The sequence below is a fragment of the Salmo trutta genome, chromosome 30 (assembly GCF_901001165.1).
Source record: "Salmo trutta chromosome 30, fSalTru1.1, whole genome shotgun sequence".
In the NCBI taxonomy this organism is placed as follows: Eukaryota; Metazoa; Chordata; class Actinopteri; order Salmoniformes; family Salmonidae; genus Salmo; species Salmo trutta.
In genome coordinates, this window is record NC_042986.1 from 29,128,100 (window position 1) to 29,149,427 (window position 21,328).

The 21,328-nt window shown below is 44.6% G+C and overlaps 1 protein-coding gene across 9 annotated transcripts in view; it reads right to left on the reverse strand.

Annotated features, from left to right (window-relative positions):
- Positions 1 to 324: 324 nt before the first annotated feature.
- LOC115168452 (membrane-associated guanylate kinase, WW and PDZ domain-containing protein 1) overlaps positions 325 to 21,328 on the reverse strand; it is a 197,493-nt gene continuing 176,489 nt past the window's right edge. For 8 of the 9 annotated variants that reach the window (XM_029723757.1, XM_029723753.1, XM_029723755.1 and 5 more), the window contains 8 exons: positions 19,700 to 19,895; positions 19,135 to 19,437; positions 13,602 to 13,805; positions 7,614 to 7,701; positions 7,414 to 7,477; positions 6,814 to 6,957; positions 6,536 to 6,674; positions 325 to 4,781 (listed from right to left, as the gene is read on the reverse strand). In XM_029723757.1, the coding sequence (XP_029579617.1) occupies positions 3,595 to 4,781; positions 6,536 to 6,674; positions 6,814 to 6,957; positions 7,414 to 7,477; positions 7,614 to 7,701; positions 13,602 to 13,805; positions 19,135 to 19,437; positions 19,700 to 19,895 (2,325 nt within the window). In that variant the 3' untranslated portion in view covers positions 325 to 3,594. The remainder of the gene's footprint in view (positions 4,782 to 6,535; positions 6,675 to 6,813; positions 6,958 to 7,413; positions 7,478 to 7,613; positions 7,702 to 13,601; positions 13,806 to 19,134; positions 19,438 to 19,699; positions 19,896 to 21,328) is intronic. The other variant, XM_029723756.1, reaches the window with a different exon arrangement.

Sequence of the window (21,328 nt, forward strand, 5' to 3'; positions counted from 1 at the left end):
ACAATAATTTCACACTTTCAATTATTCCGCTATTACAAAGAAATGTGGGTTGTTATAAATTTAAAAGCGAGGCGCCACTTACATGCCAGAATGACTCATTAACCACAACGTGCTGAAGCAAATTACAGACGTTAGATATAACAGGCATCTGCTTACCTTATCATTTTGTAACGCTTGCACGTGGATCAATGGTCAGTCCAGCAAAGTGGTCACTCGCTCCTGGCAAGCTCGCCAAAATGTTGGTCAATTTCTTTAACAAATGATCAGGTCTATATAATTACCAAACATATATTAGTAATGGAAAGGAAACACAGACTCTTTAAGTATTAAAATACTCCTTTTAGTAATACAATTGTAGTCAGAAGTTGATACAGAGTACAGTTTAACAGTATATGATAGTTCTCCCCAAGTGCTGCAAAATGTATAAGACATCCCGTAACTCATATAGCCTCCCCAATCCCCCTTACGTAACCTTCCCTAGCAACAACATTTTAATAAATCTAACCTCCCCTGACAGCGAGAACCATCTTATCAGCAAGTAAAAACTCAGAAGTGGGTTTGACCGAAACTTGACCTTTCATCACAAGAATAGAGTAATAATAATGAGAACGAGTGTAAGCATCTTCTGACAGGTGGCTGGTTTCATCAGGTCTGTGGCAGCCTTGTGTTCTCGGAAAACCAGATAACCACGGTGGGATCCAGACAGGAGGAGTCTCAACGTAGACGCCTTCTGATAGTGTCTGAAGGTCACAACACTCAAAAACAGGTTTTAACACACACAGAGGTCTCCTGAAGAGGAGACCTTACAGTTTATCATAACATAATAGATTAACCCTTTAAAAGGTATAAGGCCTTAGTTTAACCTTCTACACACATCACATTCTTGAAATGTAAAAAAACATATTGTGTGTGTTACAAAACCAACAAGGGAATATACTGTAGCATAGCTGAAAGCCTGCCTCGGGTTGCTTGTTAACAGCTGTGGGTACCCATTCAGTATGTGCTACTGTAGTGGGAAGTTTACTGACATTGTCGATGTTGTCACGATCCCAGCATATTGCCCATTAACAAGTAAATTATTTTCACTTCTATGATGTACATACCAAATTATTCTGTCAGCGGGTAATAGGGAGATATTGATATGAATGGATATGCAGTTAGATATTCCTTGTTTATTTACTAAAACCTTTACTAGTCAGACAAATCTGAAATGCCAGATAGACACTGTTAAAAGCAAGGAAGCTAGACAATATATTTTCTTGCAGATATCCTGTTACTAAAGCAGTGTGCTTACTACCTTGGTGAATAATAAATCAATCTGAGAAGGCTGCACTCCAAAGGGACTTTATCATATCAATAGGAATCTCCTGAGAATATACTTGCAAGCCACTGTGGAGAAAAATCATTTTGAATTTGTATGGAAAACTTTATTTGATAATAAAAATAGCATTCACAGACTTCTTTTTGATAGCTACATATACATTGTGATCCATCTCAAGGAAAGAAGCTTTACTGGTTAAGTCCACATCTACTTGTACTTAGACTAATGTTATGTATAGCTTCATGGGTTAAATAAAGCTATGAACAATGTAGTATTTATATATGCATAGTGTTTTATAAAAAAAGATTGGCCCATATGCATGTAATGCTTTTATCAACACAGAGATACCATTATGTCTGGAGCACATTGCAATAATGCTTAAAGAACACAGACTGCATACAAGTGCTTTATAATAAAAAGGCAGGCTAACCATCAAGAGATATTCAAACCAACAAACAGCTTCTGATTGACCAAATAAAGTCGTCCATTTTTAGAATGTCTTTACATACCTGATTCAGAGTACATTAACATATTTCCCATGAATCATCAGGTCCATTTCAGAAATATAAACACTATCACATTCCTCACTGCAGAGGTTTCCCATAAATTTCTCTTTTGTACAAGAAAAAGGCAACATTTTATTCCTCAACGGGTTCCTATTAGTTACATTTTGAAATTCTGTACAGGTGGTGGCCGGCAGATTCTTCTTCAAATGTTTTCTTCTTTTTTTTTCTTTTTTTTACAGTACCATGGCAACAACAGTGATAAAACAATGCATTTGTTGTGGATTTTCCTATATCTTTTTAGTCGTTTTGTGAAACATAAAACAGAGAATACACACGGTTAAAGCAGCAGTCAGACTCCAGTGGTGTGACAGCATGGCTCAGCATGGCAGATAGGCCCACTTCTGTACTGGAACTTCCCATCCGTTATCATCGCAACAACGTCCCTTACATTATTACATCATCACCTAATTTCCTTGGGCAGGGAGAGGAAGAGAGGAACTTTAGAAATACTCCCATATCACCTGCATAGGTCAATGGGCCGTTGATCAATATCTGCTATATTTTTCACAGGGGAAAATTCTCCTGAAACAGGGGGATCAAATAAGCAGCCTACATTTGTATGATCAAGTCATTATAGGACTGTGGATACTTTAAAACCACTTGACCTCTCGGTCAACCTCTCCATGCTGCATATAACTGTGAAGTAGGTTTTATGTTACAGGCTCCTGTCAGGTAACGTGTTGCTTCTACTGTCCTCTGAACAGGAATACAAAACTTTGTTCAATTGTATTTCCACCACAGGCAGTCTACTCAGACACCTCTTACTGAGAGAATTTTTTTTTGTTTTCCTCCTTGGCTCATCATTAATAGACACACTGAAAAACAGAAACCCAAAACAGCCTCAGATCCTGGTGGGTTTTTAGACTTGTCTGCTCTGTGAGAGGAATATCAACAATACCTGGTGTTTCTCTCAAAAGGTGGTCTGCTTTCCCCTCTCTGATTTTTTTGGGTTTGTAGGCTTGGTAGAAAGGGGCCTGCCATACCAACTTAGAACAAAAAAATTATAATTCTACAGCAAATACAGCAGGGGTAAAAATTATTATTATTTTCAGGTTATCGGGCGTATAACTTGATCCTTTTACCGAGCTTCCTCATGGTGTGTGCCAATTGAAAATAAATAGCAAGTCAAATGCAAAAAGTATTATTTGAAATATATTACTTCATTCTAAAATGAACATTGGTTCTAAAATGTTTGTTTGCCTTCGTTCTGTATGATATTCACTAAGGTTTTCACTGCAGTCGTCCATAAAATGTCTGTACTGCCAACGTCTTGTGCTATAGTTTGCTTTATAAAGCAATTCTGGGGTGGAAAACAACATTTAAAAACATATTAAAACAAGCCCATCATGAAGTACCTGTTACCACAGTAAGGAGCATGTTTGAAACCTCAGAGGGAACACGTGGAGTCAGAGACGCCTATAAAAAAGCTAAATCACCATTTGTAATTTGATAGGCACATACACATACCTTCACTACAGTATTAATAACCTCAGTTATGCTCAAAATAACGAGAACAGAAACGTACAGTAAGAACTAAAACAAAGATTGTACTCCTGCTGTGGTATGAATCTCTGTCTGGGATCACAAGTAGTCAAATTAATCAAGCAATCAGATAAATCACATGAGTCAATCTCCTCAGAAGTCTAAGTCCAGTGTATTTACTGTGGTCTCTACAGATCGAGGGCTGAGAAGCCAGGCTCTGTCCACTCAGATGCTGAGGTCCTTGGGGCTCTCTTTGTAAAACCTTCTCTTAGGCTCTGGGAACTGGTTCGGGGCACGGCCTACTGCGTTGTTGTGGTGTTGTCCTGCCTTGTTGCTAAGTCCTGCATTGTTGTAGCCGGTGTTGTGGTGAGCAGAGGAGTTGTTCTTCAGTGTGCTGTAGTAATCCTTCAGTCTGGGAGCAGGCACTGCAGCGTAGTTCAGCTCCTCCCTGCTGGAGCTGCTGTTTGGAGATGAGTCTCTCTCTGACCTGTAGAGTCTCTCTGGTGTTCCGTTTATCCCATAGCTCTCATCCCTCGTCTCGGCCGACGAGTCCCTCAGGAGGTTGCCGTTCTTCAGGCTGCCTCTGTCGGGCGTACGGCCCCTGGAGAGAGACAGGGAAGAGGCCCCATTGTTGGGGCGTTCTGGGGTGGTGGCCTTCATGTCAGTCATGCGGCCCCTGGAGCGAGACAGGGAGGAGGCCCCGTTGTTGGGGCGTTCTGGGGTGGTGGCCTCCATGTAGGCTCTGCCTGGGGTCTGGGGTTCCCTCAGGAGCCTACGGTCAAAGAGTGGTCGTTCAGGAGTGGCTGCATGACTGAGAAACCCTCCGTCGTCATACTCCCTCTCAGGTGTGCAGTCCCGGTGTGCTCGCTCTGCCCTGCGGTCCATGGACTTGGCCCGCCGTCGGTCAGGGGAAGTGTTGCGTTTACGGGTGGGCGAGCGGTCGAGAGAGCCGCGGCGCGGTCGACCATACCTCTGGTCCAGAGTACCGCTACCAGCGGAGCGTTCTCGTTCTTTCTCCGCCGCTGCAGCTGCAGCCTTCTTCCCAGAGCTGTCCTTGCGCAGAGTCTTTAAGAGTTTCGAGATGCCGCTCTCCGAGTCAGACTTCTTGAATTTGCGGCCAAGACTCTTCTTGTTGTTCCCGCCGCTGGTGCTGTTGTCCGGGGAGTGTTGTCTGGAGGTGGTGTGGTTGTTGTTCCAGGTGTGATGGTGGTGGTGGTTAAAGTGCCGGCCCGAGTGCTCCATCCTGTCCCTGTCTCGGCCCTGTCCAGCATCCTCATGGTGTGATGGTTTGTGAAGGTCTGGTGGATAACTGGACTCCGATGAGGTGTGATATCGGCTGTTTGGTGGCAGGGTTCTCACTTGCGGAGAGTTTTGTGCCCCGGGTGTGGGAGAGTGCCCGTCATGGCTGGCGTCTGGGGGAGAACAAAGACAGGACATGAGAGATATTCTCAGACTGGATGGAGTTTAAACTAGCTAAATAATATAACCCTGGAAGCTCAGACAATTCTCTCAAACTTAAGGTTCCATAGCCATTTTCATGTGGGTGCTTCTATCTGTATTGAGTCAATACAGCCATTTTTATGGAAACCATGCTCTTCCATAAACATAAACATGTTGGCAAATTGTGACAAACATATTTACTTCTGGAAAAAAAACCTCAAGGGTGATATAAAAAATTCAAATTTGTACACAAATGGCTTATTTGATCCTCAACCTAAATTACATAAAGGTAAACAATTGCTTAAGTATATTTTCTTTGAGCGCAATGGATTGGCACATGTAGGCGGCAGCAACACAACAGGTGCAAAACATTGCAAGTGAAGGGCTGGGTTATCAATGACAACAAGCACCTATGACATTATTAAAAGCAAAATGATGAACAAGTCGATTATCATCATTGGGAATGGGAACTGCAGAAAAACAAAGAGCCTGAAACAAAAAACTGGAGAATGTTCTGCCAATGACTCTGCCCAATCAGGGATGTGTTGTTATGGTAACAGCGGGTGGCGAGCAGTTGCATGAATCCATCCAGAGGTGGGCGGAGAGTAAGCAGTGCATTCTGGGTGTATGGGTCAAAAAAGCACAGTACAGGTTGAGGAGTGAGTCAGGCCACACAGCACTAAACACATACCCAGGGAGGTGCAGTTAGGAGATGGGTATGGGGAGATGGGTTAAGTTGGTGAGGAATGTTGGGGTGCAGGGGTAAAGGGTAAAGGGTAAAGGGTTAGGAGGGTGGGTTGGAACAGACTTGGCTACAAACCGTGGTCTGATTTTGGCCCATTAAGTAGAAACAGGGCTCTCCCATCTTGTCATTTCTCATTGTACCTACAGCGAGATGAGGAGCCATCATCGCTGGAGGGAGGAGGAAGAGCCCAGAGTAAAGAAATGGAGAGGAAAGAGAGAGGAAATAAAATCAAATAAAAACAAAAAATAAAATAAAAAGAGAAATCAGAGGGTTTAGATCCTCAATGAAGACCAGAGAAAGAAAAACGTAGTTGGTTCAGTTTTCACATTTTTCTGGCTGGCAGAGAAAAGGAAAACCTAGAAAATTAACGGCTGGGTGGAATCCTTCACACAGTGACCTTTCTCAGCAGAACAGAGATAAAGATAAACATTCCCAGATGAATGAGCCAGAACATATAGTATTTGGACGAAAACAAGACTACCAGATGCTCTTATCCATAGCGATTTACAGGAGCAATTAGGGTTTAGTGCCTTGCTCAAGGGCACATTAATAGATGTTTCACCCAGTTGGCTCAGGGATTTGAACCAGCGACCTTTCTGTTACTGTCCCAACGCTCTTAACTGCTAGGCTACATGCCGCCACAGCAGAATGAACATTACATAATATGGCCAAATAAATCACTGATGTTAGAGCAATAACATTAAATGTCATTCAGACACATCACTGGGACAGCAAATATTCTGAAAATTCTTTGTTGATCAAAGACTATAAGACATAATGTACATTTGTGTTGATATCATGATATAATAAATTCTAAAGCATTAGATCAGGACACTGAAGACACACTAAAGACTCAGATAAATCCTGCTTACAGCAACAAGACATTGCAGACTATGGTGTCCATCCGGTGTTAGTTAGTCAGAGGCGGTAGTGTTAGTCACAGTATGGAGGGAACATGTACCACATCACATTGCCACACACCATATTCAGGAACAGATCCATCGCCCCTCTTGAGGACCAGGCGCGCCCTCCGGCCACCATTCTTGATCAGCTCGATGGCGCGTGCATGCTTCATGTTCTTTGTGCTCTCGCTGTTGATCTCCAGGATCTCATCTCCCACCTGTGTGTGCAGAGTGAAGAAGGGAGGCTGTTTAATGAGACAACCAGACAATTGATCCCAGGAGATATTAACTGTCTATAACATAAACATTATTATCAAAGTACAACAGAGTAGATCATATTTTTTTCATGGAGCATACCCTCATCTTGCCGTTCCTGACAGCCGCCCCATCCTCAGCCAACCTCAACACATAAAGGTCCATGTTGTACTCGCGTCCTCCTCTCAGGCTGAACCCAAAGCCTTTACTGTCCCGCTCCAGATCCACAGAGTAGAACTCTGCATCCTGAGAGAGAGAGAGAGAGACAGAAAGAAAAATGGATTAACAGAGGGGGAAGTGCGAATGCCCACAATGCGTGGGCCAACAGGCGTCATGAGGTGAGTCCTTACATCAGGACTAATCAAGCCGAGTCCAGCAAAAACTCACACAAAATCGATGGAGGTACAATACTCTGGAACCAATGAATAATAAATGCTGCCTTAGCCTGTGAGAGGGGCGCAGAGCCCAGAGCAAGGGCACTGCAAGGGCTGGACACAGGCTTACCGCACTCATTAAAAGTTTGGCTTTTTTATTGATTTGGCTGATAGCTTGATTAATTGATTGATTAGATTGCTTTGATGATTTGAAAGACATTCTTCATCTCCGGATGAAGCTGCACTGTGTGTTCTTGTAGAGAGATGATTTACTGTTCCCTGCTTTGGGGATTGATTTTAACAGAACAATAGACATGTTTGTCTTTACCTGTGAGGGCAGAGCCTGTGTTGGAGGAGGTGGAGGAGGAGCCTGTTTCAACTTTGAGTTATTCCTGGAAAATAAAATTATTCATATGATCACAACGATATGAAAGTACATCATATTCATATAGAAGTCATCTTTCATATAATTTATCATATTAATAAAGTATGTTCCAAAAAGCCTGTTTATGAATAATAATAACTCACCGAGGCTCTGTGGCAGTTTGGGGTGTGTGCGTGGTGGTGATGGTGGCAATCTTCTCAGCATTGGTCAACAGAGACGCGTTGGAGGACTCTGTGGAAACACAAATTGAGGATAATGGGTAAGGTCATGACCTCTAATCTGAAAGTAATACATGGATTCTGGTAAGATCTTAAAGAAAAACAAAATGAATCCGCTCACTGTTAGATGCTCTAAAAGTGCTCTTTTGTTAAACAAACTATTTGTTTTGACTTGCAACTGGGTCCTGGTCAGGACTGCTGTCTCTTGACAACACATCTCCGTACAGGAATTTTGCTCTCCAGAGAACACAGCCTCCCCTCAAGGCTGCTCTGTTCAACCTGACACTGACTGCCTATGATGTTGTCATCTACCATTTTGCTCACCAGCTTGAACATCAAAAGAAAACAAGCCTCTCCGCTTCAGTCTTCCGTTTTTTTTAATTCCAAGGGGAAAGAAAAATACATAAAAAAGTACAAATAGTACAAAAGTACAAAAATACATTAAAAAAGTACAAATAGTCTTCTTCCTTTCTTGAAAATCGAATTGTGTTGCACCACAAGCCACAGCACGGCAGCCCACATTAGTCATTATAGACACTGGTTACTTATAGAGGGAATGGGGTTCTGCCTGAAGTTAGCGACAGCACCAGCCTGACTCATTCATCCTTCTCTCCCCCTCTCCCTCGCCACCCTGACAGCCCTGCCTGCCTTCCCCCACGGACTACTCTGGCGGACACAACCTGAACGATTCAAGAACAAATGTCGCCACACAAAATGACACCGTCTGGCTGAGGAAGGTCGTGCCTGAATGGCTTCTATCTCTGAGTGTTGTTCTGCCATTAAAATAAAATTGTAGACTAGAATTATACTGAACAAAAGCATAAAACGCAACATGCAACAATTTCAAAGATTTTACTAAGGTATAGTTCACATTTTGCACAAGGAGAGTTTTAAAGATATATTGAAGTGTCACAAAACTGTTAGAATCAGAGGACTCAAAAAATACTGTTTTGAAATGTTTAGGGGGCAAGCAAGGAATAAGGCCTTTAAGAAATTGACGAACTCTCGAGCAGCCTGATTTTGTCCTATATAAAACATCATAGAAATTAAGCACAGAGCAGGATAGATGAAGCTCATTTTATTTAACCTTTATTTAACAAGGCAAGTCAGTTAAGAACAAATTCTTATTTACAATGACGACCTACCCCGGCCAAACCCTAACCCGGACGGCGCTGGTCCAATTGTGCGCCGCCCTATGGGACTCCCAATCACAGCCAGTTGTGATACAGCCTGGAATCAAACCCGGGTATATAATGACGCCTCTAGGAGTGAGATGCAGTGCCTTAAACCGCTGCGCCACTCGGGAACCCAGCAAAGAGGGGTTACTTTGCTGATAAAGTCATTGACAACAAAAATGACCCTAAAAAGCTTTGGAAATCATTTAAGGATACACACAATCACAGCACCAGATCAGGTGTTGCTAATGTGTGCTTCTACAGGTTCAGGAGTAATGCTGGGAAAGGTACTTTCTTGTATACTGGAGCCTCAGAGTCGAATGATTTGCCTTTGCCCATAAAAACGACGTTGTCTCTGGGCAGCTTTAAAAATAAAGTAAAAAACGATTTGTCATCTGTGCCCATATGACTGTCCCCTACGATGTAACTGCAATGATGAGATAGATGTTCTTCTTTGTTTTTATGTTTTATTATCTCGCTCTCAATAGTGTTCAACCGTGTTCGATCTTGCCTAGCCATCTTGTTTCAAGAAGACCACAATGGAAATAAGTCCCAGACTTTGTGTGTTGTCCTCCATGATTTAACTCATGTATGGCTTTTTCAAGTTTTATGTGTGCCTGTTTTTTTTAAATGGTTGAATTAATAAAAGATTTTAAAAAGGAAATCAATTGAAATAAATTAATTAGATTTACATGACTGGGAATACACATATGCATCTGTTAGACACAGATACCTTGGAAAAAAAAGCCTCATGCAGCACGACACATCTCCTTCGCATAGAGTTGATCAGACTGTTGATTGTGGCCTGTGGAATGTTGTCCCACTCCTCTTAGATGGCTGTGCGAAGTTGCTTGATATTGGTGAGAACTGGAACAATCTGTTGTACACATCAAACCAGAGCATCCAAAACATGCTCAACGGGTGACACGTCTGGTGAGTATGCAGGCCATGGAAGAACTGGGACATGTTCAGCTTACAGAAATTGTGTACAAATCCTTGCAACATGGGATGTTGCATTATCATGCTGAAACATGAGGTGATGACGGCGGATGAATGGCATGACAATGGGCCTCATGATCTCGTCAAGGTATCTCTGTGCATTCAAATTGCCATTATTAAAATGCAATTGTGTTCGTTGTCCGTAGCCTATGCCTTCCCATACCATAACCCCACTGCAACCATGGGGCAGTCTGTTCACAACGTTGACATCAGCAAACCGCTCGCCCACACGACGACAATACAGTCGTGGCCAAAACTTTTGAGAATGACACAAATATAAATTTTCACAAAGTCTGCTGGCTCAGTTTGTATGATGGCAATTTGCATATACTCCAAAATGTTATAAAGAGTGATCAGATGAATTGCAATTAATTGCAAAGTCCCTATTTGCCATGCAAATGACCTGAATCCCCCAAAAATGTTTCCACTACATTTCAGCCCTGCCATAAAAGGACTAGCTGACATCATGGCAGTGATTCTCTGGTTAACACAGGAGTGAGTGTTGACGAGGACAAGGCTGGAGACCACTCTGTCATGCTGATTGAGTTCGAATAACAGACTGGAAGCTTCAAAAGGAGGGTGGTGCTTGGAATCATTGTTCTTCCTCTGTCAATCATGATTACCTGCAAGGAAACACGTACCGTCATCATTGCTTTGCACAAAAAGGGCTTCACAGGCAAGGATATTGCTGGCAGTAAGATTGCACCTAAATCAACCAATTATCGGATCATCAAGAACTTCAAGGAGAGCGGTTCAATTGAAGAAGGCTTCAGGGAGCCCAAGAAAGTCCAGCAAGCGCCAGGACCGTCTCCTAAAGTTGATTCAGCTGCGGGATCGGGGCACCACTAGTACAGAGCTTGCTCAGGAATGGCAGCAGGCAGGTGTGAGTGCATCTGCATGAACAGTGAGGCAAAGACTTTTGGAGGATGGCCTGGTGTCAAGAAGGGCAGTAAAGAAGCCACTTCTCTCCAGGAAAAACATCAGGGACAGACTGATATTGTGCAAAAGGTACAGGGATTGGACTGCTGAGTCATTTTCTCTGATGAATCCCCTTTCCGATTGTTCGGGGCATCCGGAAAAAAGCTTGTCCGGAGAAGACAAGGTGAGCGCTACCATCAGTCCTGTGTCATGCCAACAGTAAAGCATCCTGAGACCATTAATGTGTGGGGTTGCTTCTCAGCCAAGGGAGGGGGCTCACTCACAATTTTGCCTAAGAACACAGCCATGAATAAAGAATGGTACCAACACATCCTCCGAGAGCAACTTCTCCCAACCATCCAGGAGCAGTTTGGTGACAAACAATGCCTTTTCCAGCATGATGGAGCACGTTGCCATAAGGCAAAAGTGATAACTATGTGGCTCGGGGAATAAAACATTGATATTTTGGGTCCATGGCCAGGAAACTCCCCAGACCTTAATCCCATTGAGAACTTGTGGTCAATCCTCAAGAGGCGGGTGGACAAACAAAAACCCACAAATTCTGACAAACTCCAAGCATTTATTATGCAAGAATGGGCTGCCATCAGTCAGGATGTGGCCCAGAAGTTAATTGACAGCATGCCAGGGCGGATTGCAGAGGTCTTGAAAAAGAAGGGTCAACACTGCAAATATTGACTCTTTATCAACTTCATGTAATTGTCAATAAAAGCCTTTGACACTTATGAAATGCTTGTAATTATACTTCAGTATTCCATAGTAACATCTGACAAAAATATCTAAAGACACTGAAGCAGCAAACTTTGTGGAAATTAATATTTGTGTCATTCTCTAAAACGATGTTGGAGGTGGACATTCGTTAGAGAAATAGAACTGGTAAATCCTCTTGCAACAGCTTGTGTACATTCCTGCAGTCAGCATGCCAATTGCATGCACCCTCAAAACTTGTGACATCTGTAGCATTGTGTTGAGTGAAAAAATGTTGGCCTTGCCACTTGGTCCGCGCATACTCTGAGTACACGGCCTGGTAGTCTGTCTGGCCCCGCGGCCTTGTGAATGTTGACCTGTTTAAAGGTCTTGCTCACATTGGCTACGGTGAGCGTGATCACACAGTCATCTGGAGCAGCTGGTGCTCTCATGCATGCTTCAGTGTTGCTTGCCTCGAAGCAAGCATAAAAGGCATTTAGTTCGTCTGGTAGGCTCGTGTCACGGAGCAGCTCGTGGCTGGGTTTCCCTTTGTAGTCCGTAACAGTTTTCAAGCCCTGCCACATCTGACGAACATCAGAGCCGGTGTAGTAGGATTCAATCTTAGTCCTGTATTGACGCTTTGTCTGTTTGATGGTTTCGTCTGAGGGCATCTTATAAGCGTCCAGATTCGTGTCTCGCTCCTTGTAAGCGGCAGCTCTTGCCTTTAGCTTGGTGCGGATGTTGCCTGTGTAGATGTTGTCATTGTGATCTTTAAAAAAACTGCCAAGCTTTGTTTAATGAGTGGTTTTGCATTTTCTCCTAATTTGTGTTTCTGCTACTGATTCTCCTCCTCTCCCATCTTAATTAAGCTACATTTTACCAGTCTGTCTAGAACAGGGTTGGGAGACTTTGATGGCGGTGGGGGCCACAAAGAAAAATTGAACTCATCATGAGGGGCCGCAGTGGCTCGTGGGTCTGCATACCCACATCCATATCCTCACGTAGTCAGAGCCGGCCCTAGCCTTTTAGGGGCCAAATCTCTCAGCTCAGCCAATGACAGGGCATTCTAGTGGCTGGCTTTATTGTTGTTCTGGGACATGGAACAACACATACCTACTCATGGGGAAGGAGACAGCTTCCTGTCACAGACTGTTCCTGCCATAACCAGTATTAAGTATGCATTTCCTGCCACCTTGTTCCATTTAGACTGAGGAGATTAACACTAACAGGATGCACTGATTACATATACACCACATTTTACTTTTTTTCTTCATTACAAAGTAGCAGCCAATACCAAATTGATAGACTGCAGTTCATTAAAATGACATGAGTGTGTCTATCAGCCACTGTACTACAATCAACACACACATACTGTATGTCAACTAACAAATTCATCTCTGATATGGTTTCACTCTCAGGGATATTCACAAGCTCTGGGTCGAAGTCAACCTTAGGTACAATGCAGCCGTTTTTTAGCTCAATATCAAATAATTTCTGGGTAAAAATTAAGTACCTTACAGTAAGTGTTTTCAATTAAACGGTCAAAAAAAAATAAAAATAGCTTTTTTAGCAAAGAGCAATTTCTCAAGCAAAAATGTTGCTAAGACTGTTCATGGAGAGGAGAGGGCAAAACTGAAAACTAGCTGTTATTGGCAGAGAGGTTTGGAACTCTCTTTCTTAATTGTCTATTAACTCATTTACCGCTTGGTGATGTCACCAGGCAGATCAAAACTCCATTCCACCAAACAGGCTTTTCAAACAGCTCTAACACTAAAAGGGCATCATTTTCACAATTTCACAGTATTATTCTAACCTCATAGTGTGAAAATATAAAACTTTTTTTTTTTTAACTTCACTGGGCCTTTAACCATAAGAGAGGAAAACTTAAAACGAACTACAGAAAAGTATCGAGTGACTTCCTTCTCATTCACAGTCTCCCATTTTGAGCACAGGGCAGGGAGCATGGCCTCTCGCAGCCCAAGGTAGCTCCCAAGGTTGGTGCAAAGTGCTTCTGCCAGTGCAGAGCCGTGGTGCCCGCTGACTCCCACTAGGCCATGAATAACTCTCCTCCCTACTGCATTATAAAACAGCCCAGAGAAAAAAAACACAGTCTTACCGTCACCCGGAATGATCCTCAGAGAGACGGTGTTCCCTGCCTCCTTGATCAGGTTGACGATGTCCGAGTGGGACTTATTGGTGATGGAGCAGCCGTTGACGGACAGGATGCGGTCGCCAACCTTCAGTTTCCCACAGCGGTCCGCAGGGCTCCCCTCGATGATGCGCCCTATTTTGTGGGGCATGGCCACACATGCATTTCCAGCTTTGATGTTAATGTGTGGTAAGTGTGTGTGTGGGGGTGGATGTTAATGTGATTTGGTTATTGATTACATAATTTGATTATGGGAAGAGAAAAAGAGGATGGGAAAAGAAAAGAGAAGGAAAAAAGAGAAAGGGAAGCAAAGGGTTAATCATCCAAACCCCCATAGGCCATTCACCCAGAGACACCACCCAAGAACCACCCAAGAACCAGCCAACTGTTGCACTGGAAACAATGGTCCAATCAAGGAGCATGCATGCGGAACACAGCTTACATCCCTATTGGTGGACAGACTTGTATTGGGTGGTCATTAAGGAATTAATGGTCTGGGAGAATACACTTTCCCTTGTCTCTGTCGCTTTCTCTACTGTTGTCCTCTGCACCCCTGACGTGCTAATCGATGTGACTTAAATCACATGGAACTGGTCTGGGCCCTTCGTGGCCCCCACTCAGGAGGCTATCAATAGCCTTGACACGGCCTTACGATTGTCCTCCACTCCCCATCGGAGCCAGGGATTGATGTGGAGGATACAGCCTACGCCACAGCGGAGTGGTAAGTCACTGGAGATAACTGAGTTTCTGGCCCTCGGAATGGCTCAGAGAATGAGATGGATTCCTAAAGAGTGACACTGAGGAATCTCAGGATCCTCGCAGACGTCAAGAGAGTAACATGCACTACAGTATATCAGAAAGGCTACAGACAGAGAGATGCTAGCATTGCATGGACAAGGAGAGTGACAGTGTTCAATACAGCACATCTTGTTTACAGAGCAGCTCTGAACAGACCCTAAGGAGCCCTCTCTCCCTCCCCCATCCCTTGCTCACCCCTCTCTCCCTCCATCCCTCCCCCTCTCTACCTCTCACTCTTCCCGCCTCTCTCCATTCCTCCCCCCTCTTTCTCTCCCCCTCCCGCTCTCTATCCCTCCCACATCCATATTTATCACATCACCTTGTGCTACCAGCTCCCCTCCCTACGCCTTGATTAAAAACTGCACTTGTATCCTGTCACTCTATCCAAATAATGAGATATGGGACATTACGGGGTGTGACAAATACCCAGGATTTAATACCCAATCTGCTGAGCACAACACCAGCACACATCAGTTCATTATGGGAGGATGGGCTGGGCTGGAGGGAGAAAAGGGGTTTGCATAGTATGATGTACGGGAGAGGGATAAACCCAGCGGAATGCTCTTTGTCCGTCACAATACCCTAAAACCTCTATGGCCCTTTCAGGCTAAAGAAGAATACATAGATAGTGCATGTCCATCCGTTTGTGATCATGTCTCTCTATGGGACCTCTACTAGTAGAAGGAGAGATTTGATAGAGGAACAACCCTTATCAGCACATTCATTCATCCCATCCCCACAGGGGTGATGGGGCTAAAGCAGTAGGCACGGCGAGAGAGAATGAGACAGGAAGAAACTCTCAAATGATACCCACATAGGGCTCTGGTCTGGTCAGAAATACTGCAATACATGGAGAATATAGAGTATAATTTGAGACACCGACAGAGACAGTTGAGACAGAGACAGATATTGTCACTCTCAGTCTGAGGACCCAGCTGCAGACGATGCAGACGAGCACATTCAGGTCACCCGTAAAAAAAGAGACAAGTCTCAATGGGATTTCTCCTGCTTGTATAAATGATACATTAAAATCGAATCAAACGTTGTCAGATGCGCCGAATTCAACAGGTGTAGACCTTACCGTGAAATGCTTACTTACAAGCCCTTAAAATGCAGTTCAAGAAAGAGTTAAGAAAATATTTACCAAATAAACTAAAGGAAAAAATTATAAAAAGTAACACAATACAATAACAAGGCAATATACAGGGGGTAAACGTACAGAGTCAATGTGTGGGAGTACCTCTACTTTCTATTTTATGGGGCTTCAGCTACAGCCCACAGGATCAATGGAACTGGGCCCTTTGCATGGCACAGTAGCTAACAAAACATCTATTTGATAGTAGCCTGGCCCTATAGCATGTTTCACACCATGCTACATCTTCCTGGTCATCAGGCGAGCTGTGTTAGGAGACCTTGGAGTGACATTGGTGCTGCAAACTCATCAGAGGGAGCTTGATACCACATTTGTTCAGAGGAGGACATTTAAAATCCCTCGTTGACGGCTGAGTGACCTTAATGGGGCCAATTTCACTATTTTGCCTTCATAGATAAACGGTATGGACAGCTATAGATTGTGCTCGGTGGAACTTCAATTACATGCTGAGTGAATCAGCCAGGGTCGGCTACAAGTCTGCCTTTTGAATCTGTGATGATGGTGTTTTTGATAAAGCATCAACCAGGCTTATCCCTGGCAGTGAATGTGTCTGGGCACATAAAGAGATTTCTGTTTCCCTAAGCTCATGATTGTTGGGTTTGTGACCTCGGGGCTGTGTCATTAAGTCCACTCCCGTCAGAAACGGATGCCCTGCTATTAATAAAGCAGGTGGGAACTCAATGAGGAGTGACTGTCAAAATATTGTAATTCCACCCCCAAGAAATGATCAATCATGTCACTGAGTGGCAAGCGGACTGGCGGGCGGTGCTGATGCACTGTTAGGGTTGTGTGCTTACTGGAGTGCTTGCTTGGCAGAATCATGCTTTTTCACAATTTCCTTGTCTCACTTTGAAAACTTTGAGAGGGACTTTTTAAGGAAATAGGTTGTCTGAATAACATCAGGAGTGTTCTGTTATTAGTTTTTAGGCTTAGCGCCTACCCAATCACTTGAGAACTGTTCTTTTGCATAAGTTAACCTTTAAAGGGTTGCTTGTCAAAAAATATTGTTAATACTGTGTATGTACAGGTAATTGCCAAAATAAAGGAAACACCAACATAAAGTGTGTTAATAGGGCGTTGGGCCACCACAGCTTCAATGCGCCTTGGCCTAGATTCTAGTGTCTGGAACTGTACTGGAGGGATGCAACATTATTCTTCCACAAGAAATTCCATAATTTGGTCTTTTGCTGATGGTGGTGAAAAACGTTGTCTCAGGCGTAATCCAGAATCTCAGCATAGCATATGGTTTACATCATTTTCATGCTCATCAAACCATTCAGTGACCACTCATGCCATATGGATGGGGGCATTGTCATCCTATGGGGGCATAGCCATGGTATTCAAAATAATGGCCAAAACAATGACCTGCCCAGCATTTGTAACTGGTTCAGATCTTTATTTTGCTGGTCGGAACAGTGGAACGAAATTACTATTTAGTAGCTTCTGTTCAGAACTAAATCATTTAGGTTCCAACCCCTGATACTTACTATCCCTCAGGTACTTGTCTTTACATTATTTTGGCTGTTACCTGCGAGTCCAGATCCAGAATTCTAAATAATGTCACGGGTCTGGGTCGGATCTGATTGTCATGGGTCTTGGGTATGTGTAATTTTAACTGATCCGTACGTGACTGCTGCAATAGCGATAGAGAGACATTTTATAATTTATGCTGCTGCTCTTTGCTTTTCACGAGAGGGGTGTGTGTAGCTTGTTGTTTGCCAATCATAAGTCATCAAAGTGACAATAGGCTACAGTCATAGAGCCTCCATGTGGGGCAAAAGTTAGGAGAAATCTAATCAATGGAAGATGGAATTAAAATTAAGGAATTAAAAGTTAAAGGAGAAAGATAGGCTACAATGACCAAGAGCCAACAGGTAGGCTGCTACTGTATATTCTGAATGGAGTTGTTGTTATTTGCAATCGTGTAGGATGAGAAAGCGCATGCAGCCTCAATTAGCCTAGCTAGCTTCTCCCGGTTTGATGCAGTCAAGACAGGCACTAGTAATCATATTGGATGATGAATAACCTAGCTATGGCAGCTATTAGTCTACTATAGTGTGAGTCAGCCTGGTTGGTTGCGGTCTCTTGTCTCTCCCTCCCTCCTCCCCGTTACTGTGTCACTCGGTCAAACTCCCAGTAGCCTACACACTCACACAGACCCTGCTAGAGCATCACCACTCTCTACCTCCCTTATGCTTTATCATCTCCGGTTAACTAAGTATCTTAAAAAATATATTTCTCTGCTGCTTCCCTAACTCGGATCGGACCGGGTTGTCCTCGAGTCTGTTCGGAACCACAGTAAAGTCAATCAGCAGATCAGGCTTCGCCAAGATTACATGCCAGATTTAACCATATTATCAGTTCAACCCAGCTCAACCGAGAGCAAATGATAACTGATTCTCAGTTAACAAAAAATTGCAACTAAACCCAGCATAGTAGCAAAGTCTAGCTCACCATAATCCAGCCCACCGTAGTATTGCCCATCCCACTCAGCTCACCATAATCCAGCCCACCGTAGTATTGCCCATCCCACTCAGCTCACCATAATCCAGCCCACCGTAGTATTGCCCATCCCACTCAGCTCACCATAATCCAGCCCACCGTAGTATTGCCCATCACACTCAGCTCACCATAATCCAGCCCACCATAGTATTGCCCATCCCACTCAGCTCACCATAACCCAGCCCACCATAGTATTGCCCATCCCACTCAGCTCACCATAATCCAGCCCACCATAGTATTGCCCATCCCACTCAGCTCACCATAACCCAGCCCACCGTAGTATTGCCCATCCCACTCAGCTCACCATAATCCAGCCCACCGTAGTATTGCCCATCCCACTCAGCTCACCATAACCCAGCCCACCATAGTATTGCCCATCCCACTCAGCTCACCATAATCCAGCCCACCGTAGTATTGCCCATCCCACTCAGCTCACCATAATCCAGCCCACCGTAGTATTGCCCATCCCACTCAGCTCACCATAACCCAGCCCACCGTAGTATTGCCCATCCCACTCAGCTCATCATAACCCAGCCCACCGTAGTATTGCCCATCACGCTCAGCTCACCATAACCCAGCCCACTGTAGTATTGCCCATCCAACTCAGCTCACCATAATCCAGCCCACCGTAGTATTGCCCATCCCACTCAGCTCACCATAACCCAGCCCACCGTAGTATTGCCCATCCCACTCAGCTCACCATAACCCAGCCCACCGTAGTATTGCCCATCACACTCAGCTCACCATAACCCAGCCCACCGTAGTATTGCCCATCACACTCAGCTCACCATAACCCAGCCCACCGTAGTATTGCCCATCACACTCAGCTCACCATAACCCAGCCCACCGTAGTATTGCCCATCACACTCAGCTCACCATAACCCAGCCCACCGTAACATTGCCCATCCCACTCAGCTCACCATAACCCAGCCCACCGTAGTATTGCCCATCCCACTCAGCTCACCATAACCCAGCCCACTGTAGTATTGCCCATCCCACTCAGCTCACCATAACCCAGCCCACCGTAGCATTGCCCATCCCACTCACCCAAAGTAGTCCCAGCATCAGGCCTGGAGACCGACGACACAATGACGAATCCGAAGCCCTCGTTCTCTCCGCGTTGGATCTCCATGTCATATGGCTGCAGGGCTGCGGGGACCACAGCACTGCCGGAGCCCCCTCCTCCCCCACTGCCGATCCCACTGGTGGAGCCACTGCCGGAGCTGACTGTGTTGAGGGAGTTCTGGCTGCCCTGGGGGGTCCGCTTGCCCTCTGTCAGGGAGGGGGCCTGGGTGCTGCTGTGGTGCGACGAGGCCGGGGACGGGGGCACGTCACCCTCCCCTTTACCCACTGAAGAAGAGATGGGGGGAATGAAGAGGTGGACAGGCAATATAAAAACGGTGTTCAGCTAATATTTTTTTTTCTTCCCCTTATGTTTGGCAGGGGCTAGTGATAGTTCACTGAGCCAATAAGCAATAGGTTTTAACTAGCGTGGGTAGTGTAGGTGGCCGCTGTTGTGGAGTGTGTGGTGAGTGTGTGTGGGTGAGTGTGTGTAGGTGAGTGTTTGCCTGTGTATGCATATGCCTATGCTGTCTCTGTGACCCGTACTCACCTCCGTATCCTGAGCTCTTGCGCCGGACAGTGAGGTTGACGTGGCCCTGTTTGGCGGCCTGCTGCATCAGCTGCACCACCAGCTGGTGAGACTTGCCCACCACCGCCGTGCCGTCCACACAGATGAGCTCGTCCCCCGAACGCAGACGCCCGTCCTCATCTGCTGCTCCATACTTCACTATGTGCCCAATGTAGATCTACAAAATACCATACAGATACATTAGCTCTGTACTTCATTATGGGAATACTCTAGATCTACAAAACATGATACATATAAATCAGCCTTGTACTTCACTTGTAGTTCAAGTTCAACGCAACTAAATTAAACCATTTGATGTTCCATTCAGTCCCAAAGCACAGAATCGTTTAGAATGCCATTGGATGCTGTAGCGTTAAATTGTCCCTGAACTGGAACTAAGGGGCTTAGCCCGAACCATGAAAAACAGCCCCAGACCATTATTTCTCCTCCACCAAACTTTACAGTTGGCACTATGCATTGGGGCAGATAGCGTTCTCCTGGCATCCTCCAAACCCAGATTTGTCCATACAGCTGCCAGATGGTGAAGCGTGATTCATCACTACAGAGTTTCCACTGCTCCAGAGTCTAATAGCGGCTAGCTTTACACCACTCCAGTTGACGCTTGGCATTGTGCATGGTGATCTTAGGCTTGTGTGTGGCTGCTCGGCCATGGAAATCCCTTTGATGAAGCTCCCGACGAACAGTTTTTGTGCTGACATTGCTTTCAGAGGCTGTTTGGAACTTGGTACGCGCTTCAGCACTCGACGGTCCCATTCTGTGAGCTTGTGTGGGCTACCACTTCGCGTCTGAGCCGTTGTTGCTCCTAGATGTTTCCACTTCACAATAACAGCACTTACAGTTGACTGGGGCAGCTCTAGTAGGGCAGAAATTTGACGAACTGACTTGTTGGAAAGGTGGCATCCTATGACGGTCCCACGTTGAAAGTTACTGAGCTCTTCAGTAAGGCCCTTCTACTGCCAATGTTTGTCTATGGAGATTGCATGGGTGTGTGCTTGATTTAATACACCTGTCAGCATATATACAGTATATATATAAGTATATATATAAAACTCCCTTTTTCTACTTTCTCTCTGTTCATGTCTCTGAAAGAAAAATATGCCACATAACCAACACCTGTTGTCTAAGTCTGCCTAAACGAATCTCCTAAGAACAGCACGCAGTCCTACCTCATGTAACGACAGCACCAGTCATCTCTCTCAGAGACACAAAAACAGACAGTGGAATCTACATTTCTACTGCTTCAAATTAGAGGGAGAGAGTGGGGGAGAACAACTGATGCACAGAAGAGAGAAGGAAGACTATGAGGCTGTTGGTTCGGTTGAGCATCACAGTGTGAGCTGACACAGAATGATGGCCGGGAAATCTGCTTTTTCTCATGCCAGACAAAATGGAGGCTGAATGTTGTTCCCTAGAGCTCTCATGTTTACCACATATCATCATGGGATGTTGGAATTCAACACTTCCACAAAGAAACGCATCCCCGGAATGCCTCAAATGATGATTACTAATAATGGGATCAAAGTGATTGTATATCTATGAATTGTTTCATTTGTGTAATGATGTAGTAGAATGATGTGTTGTATTATACAC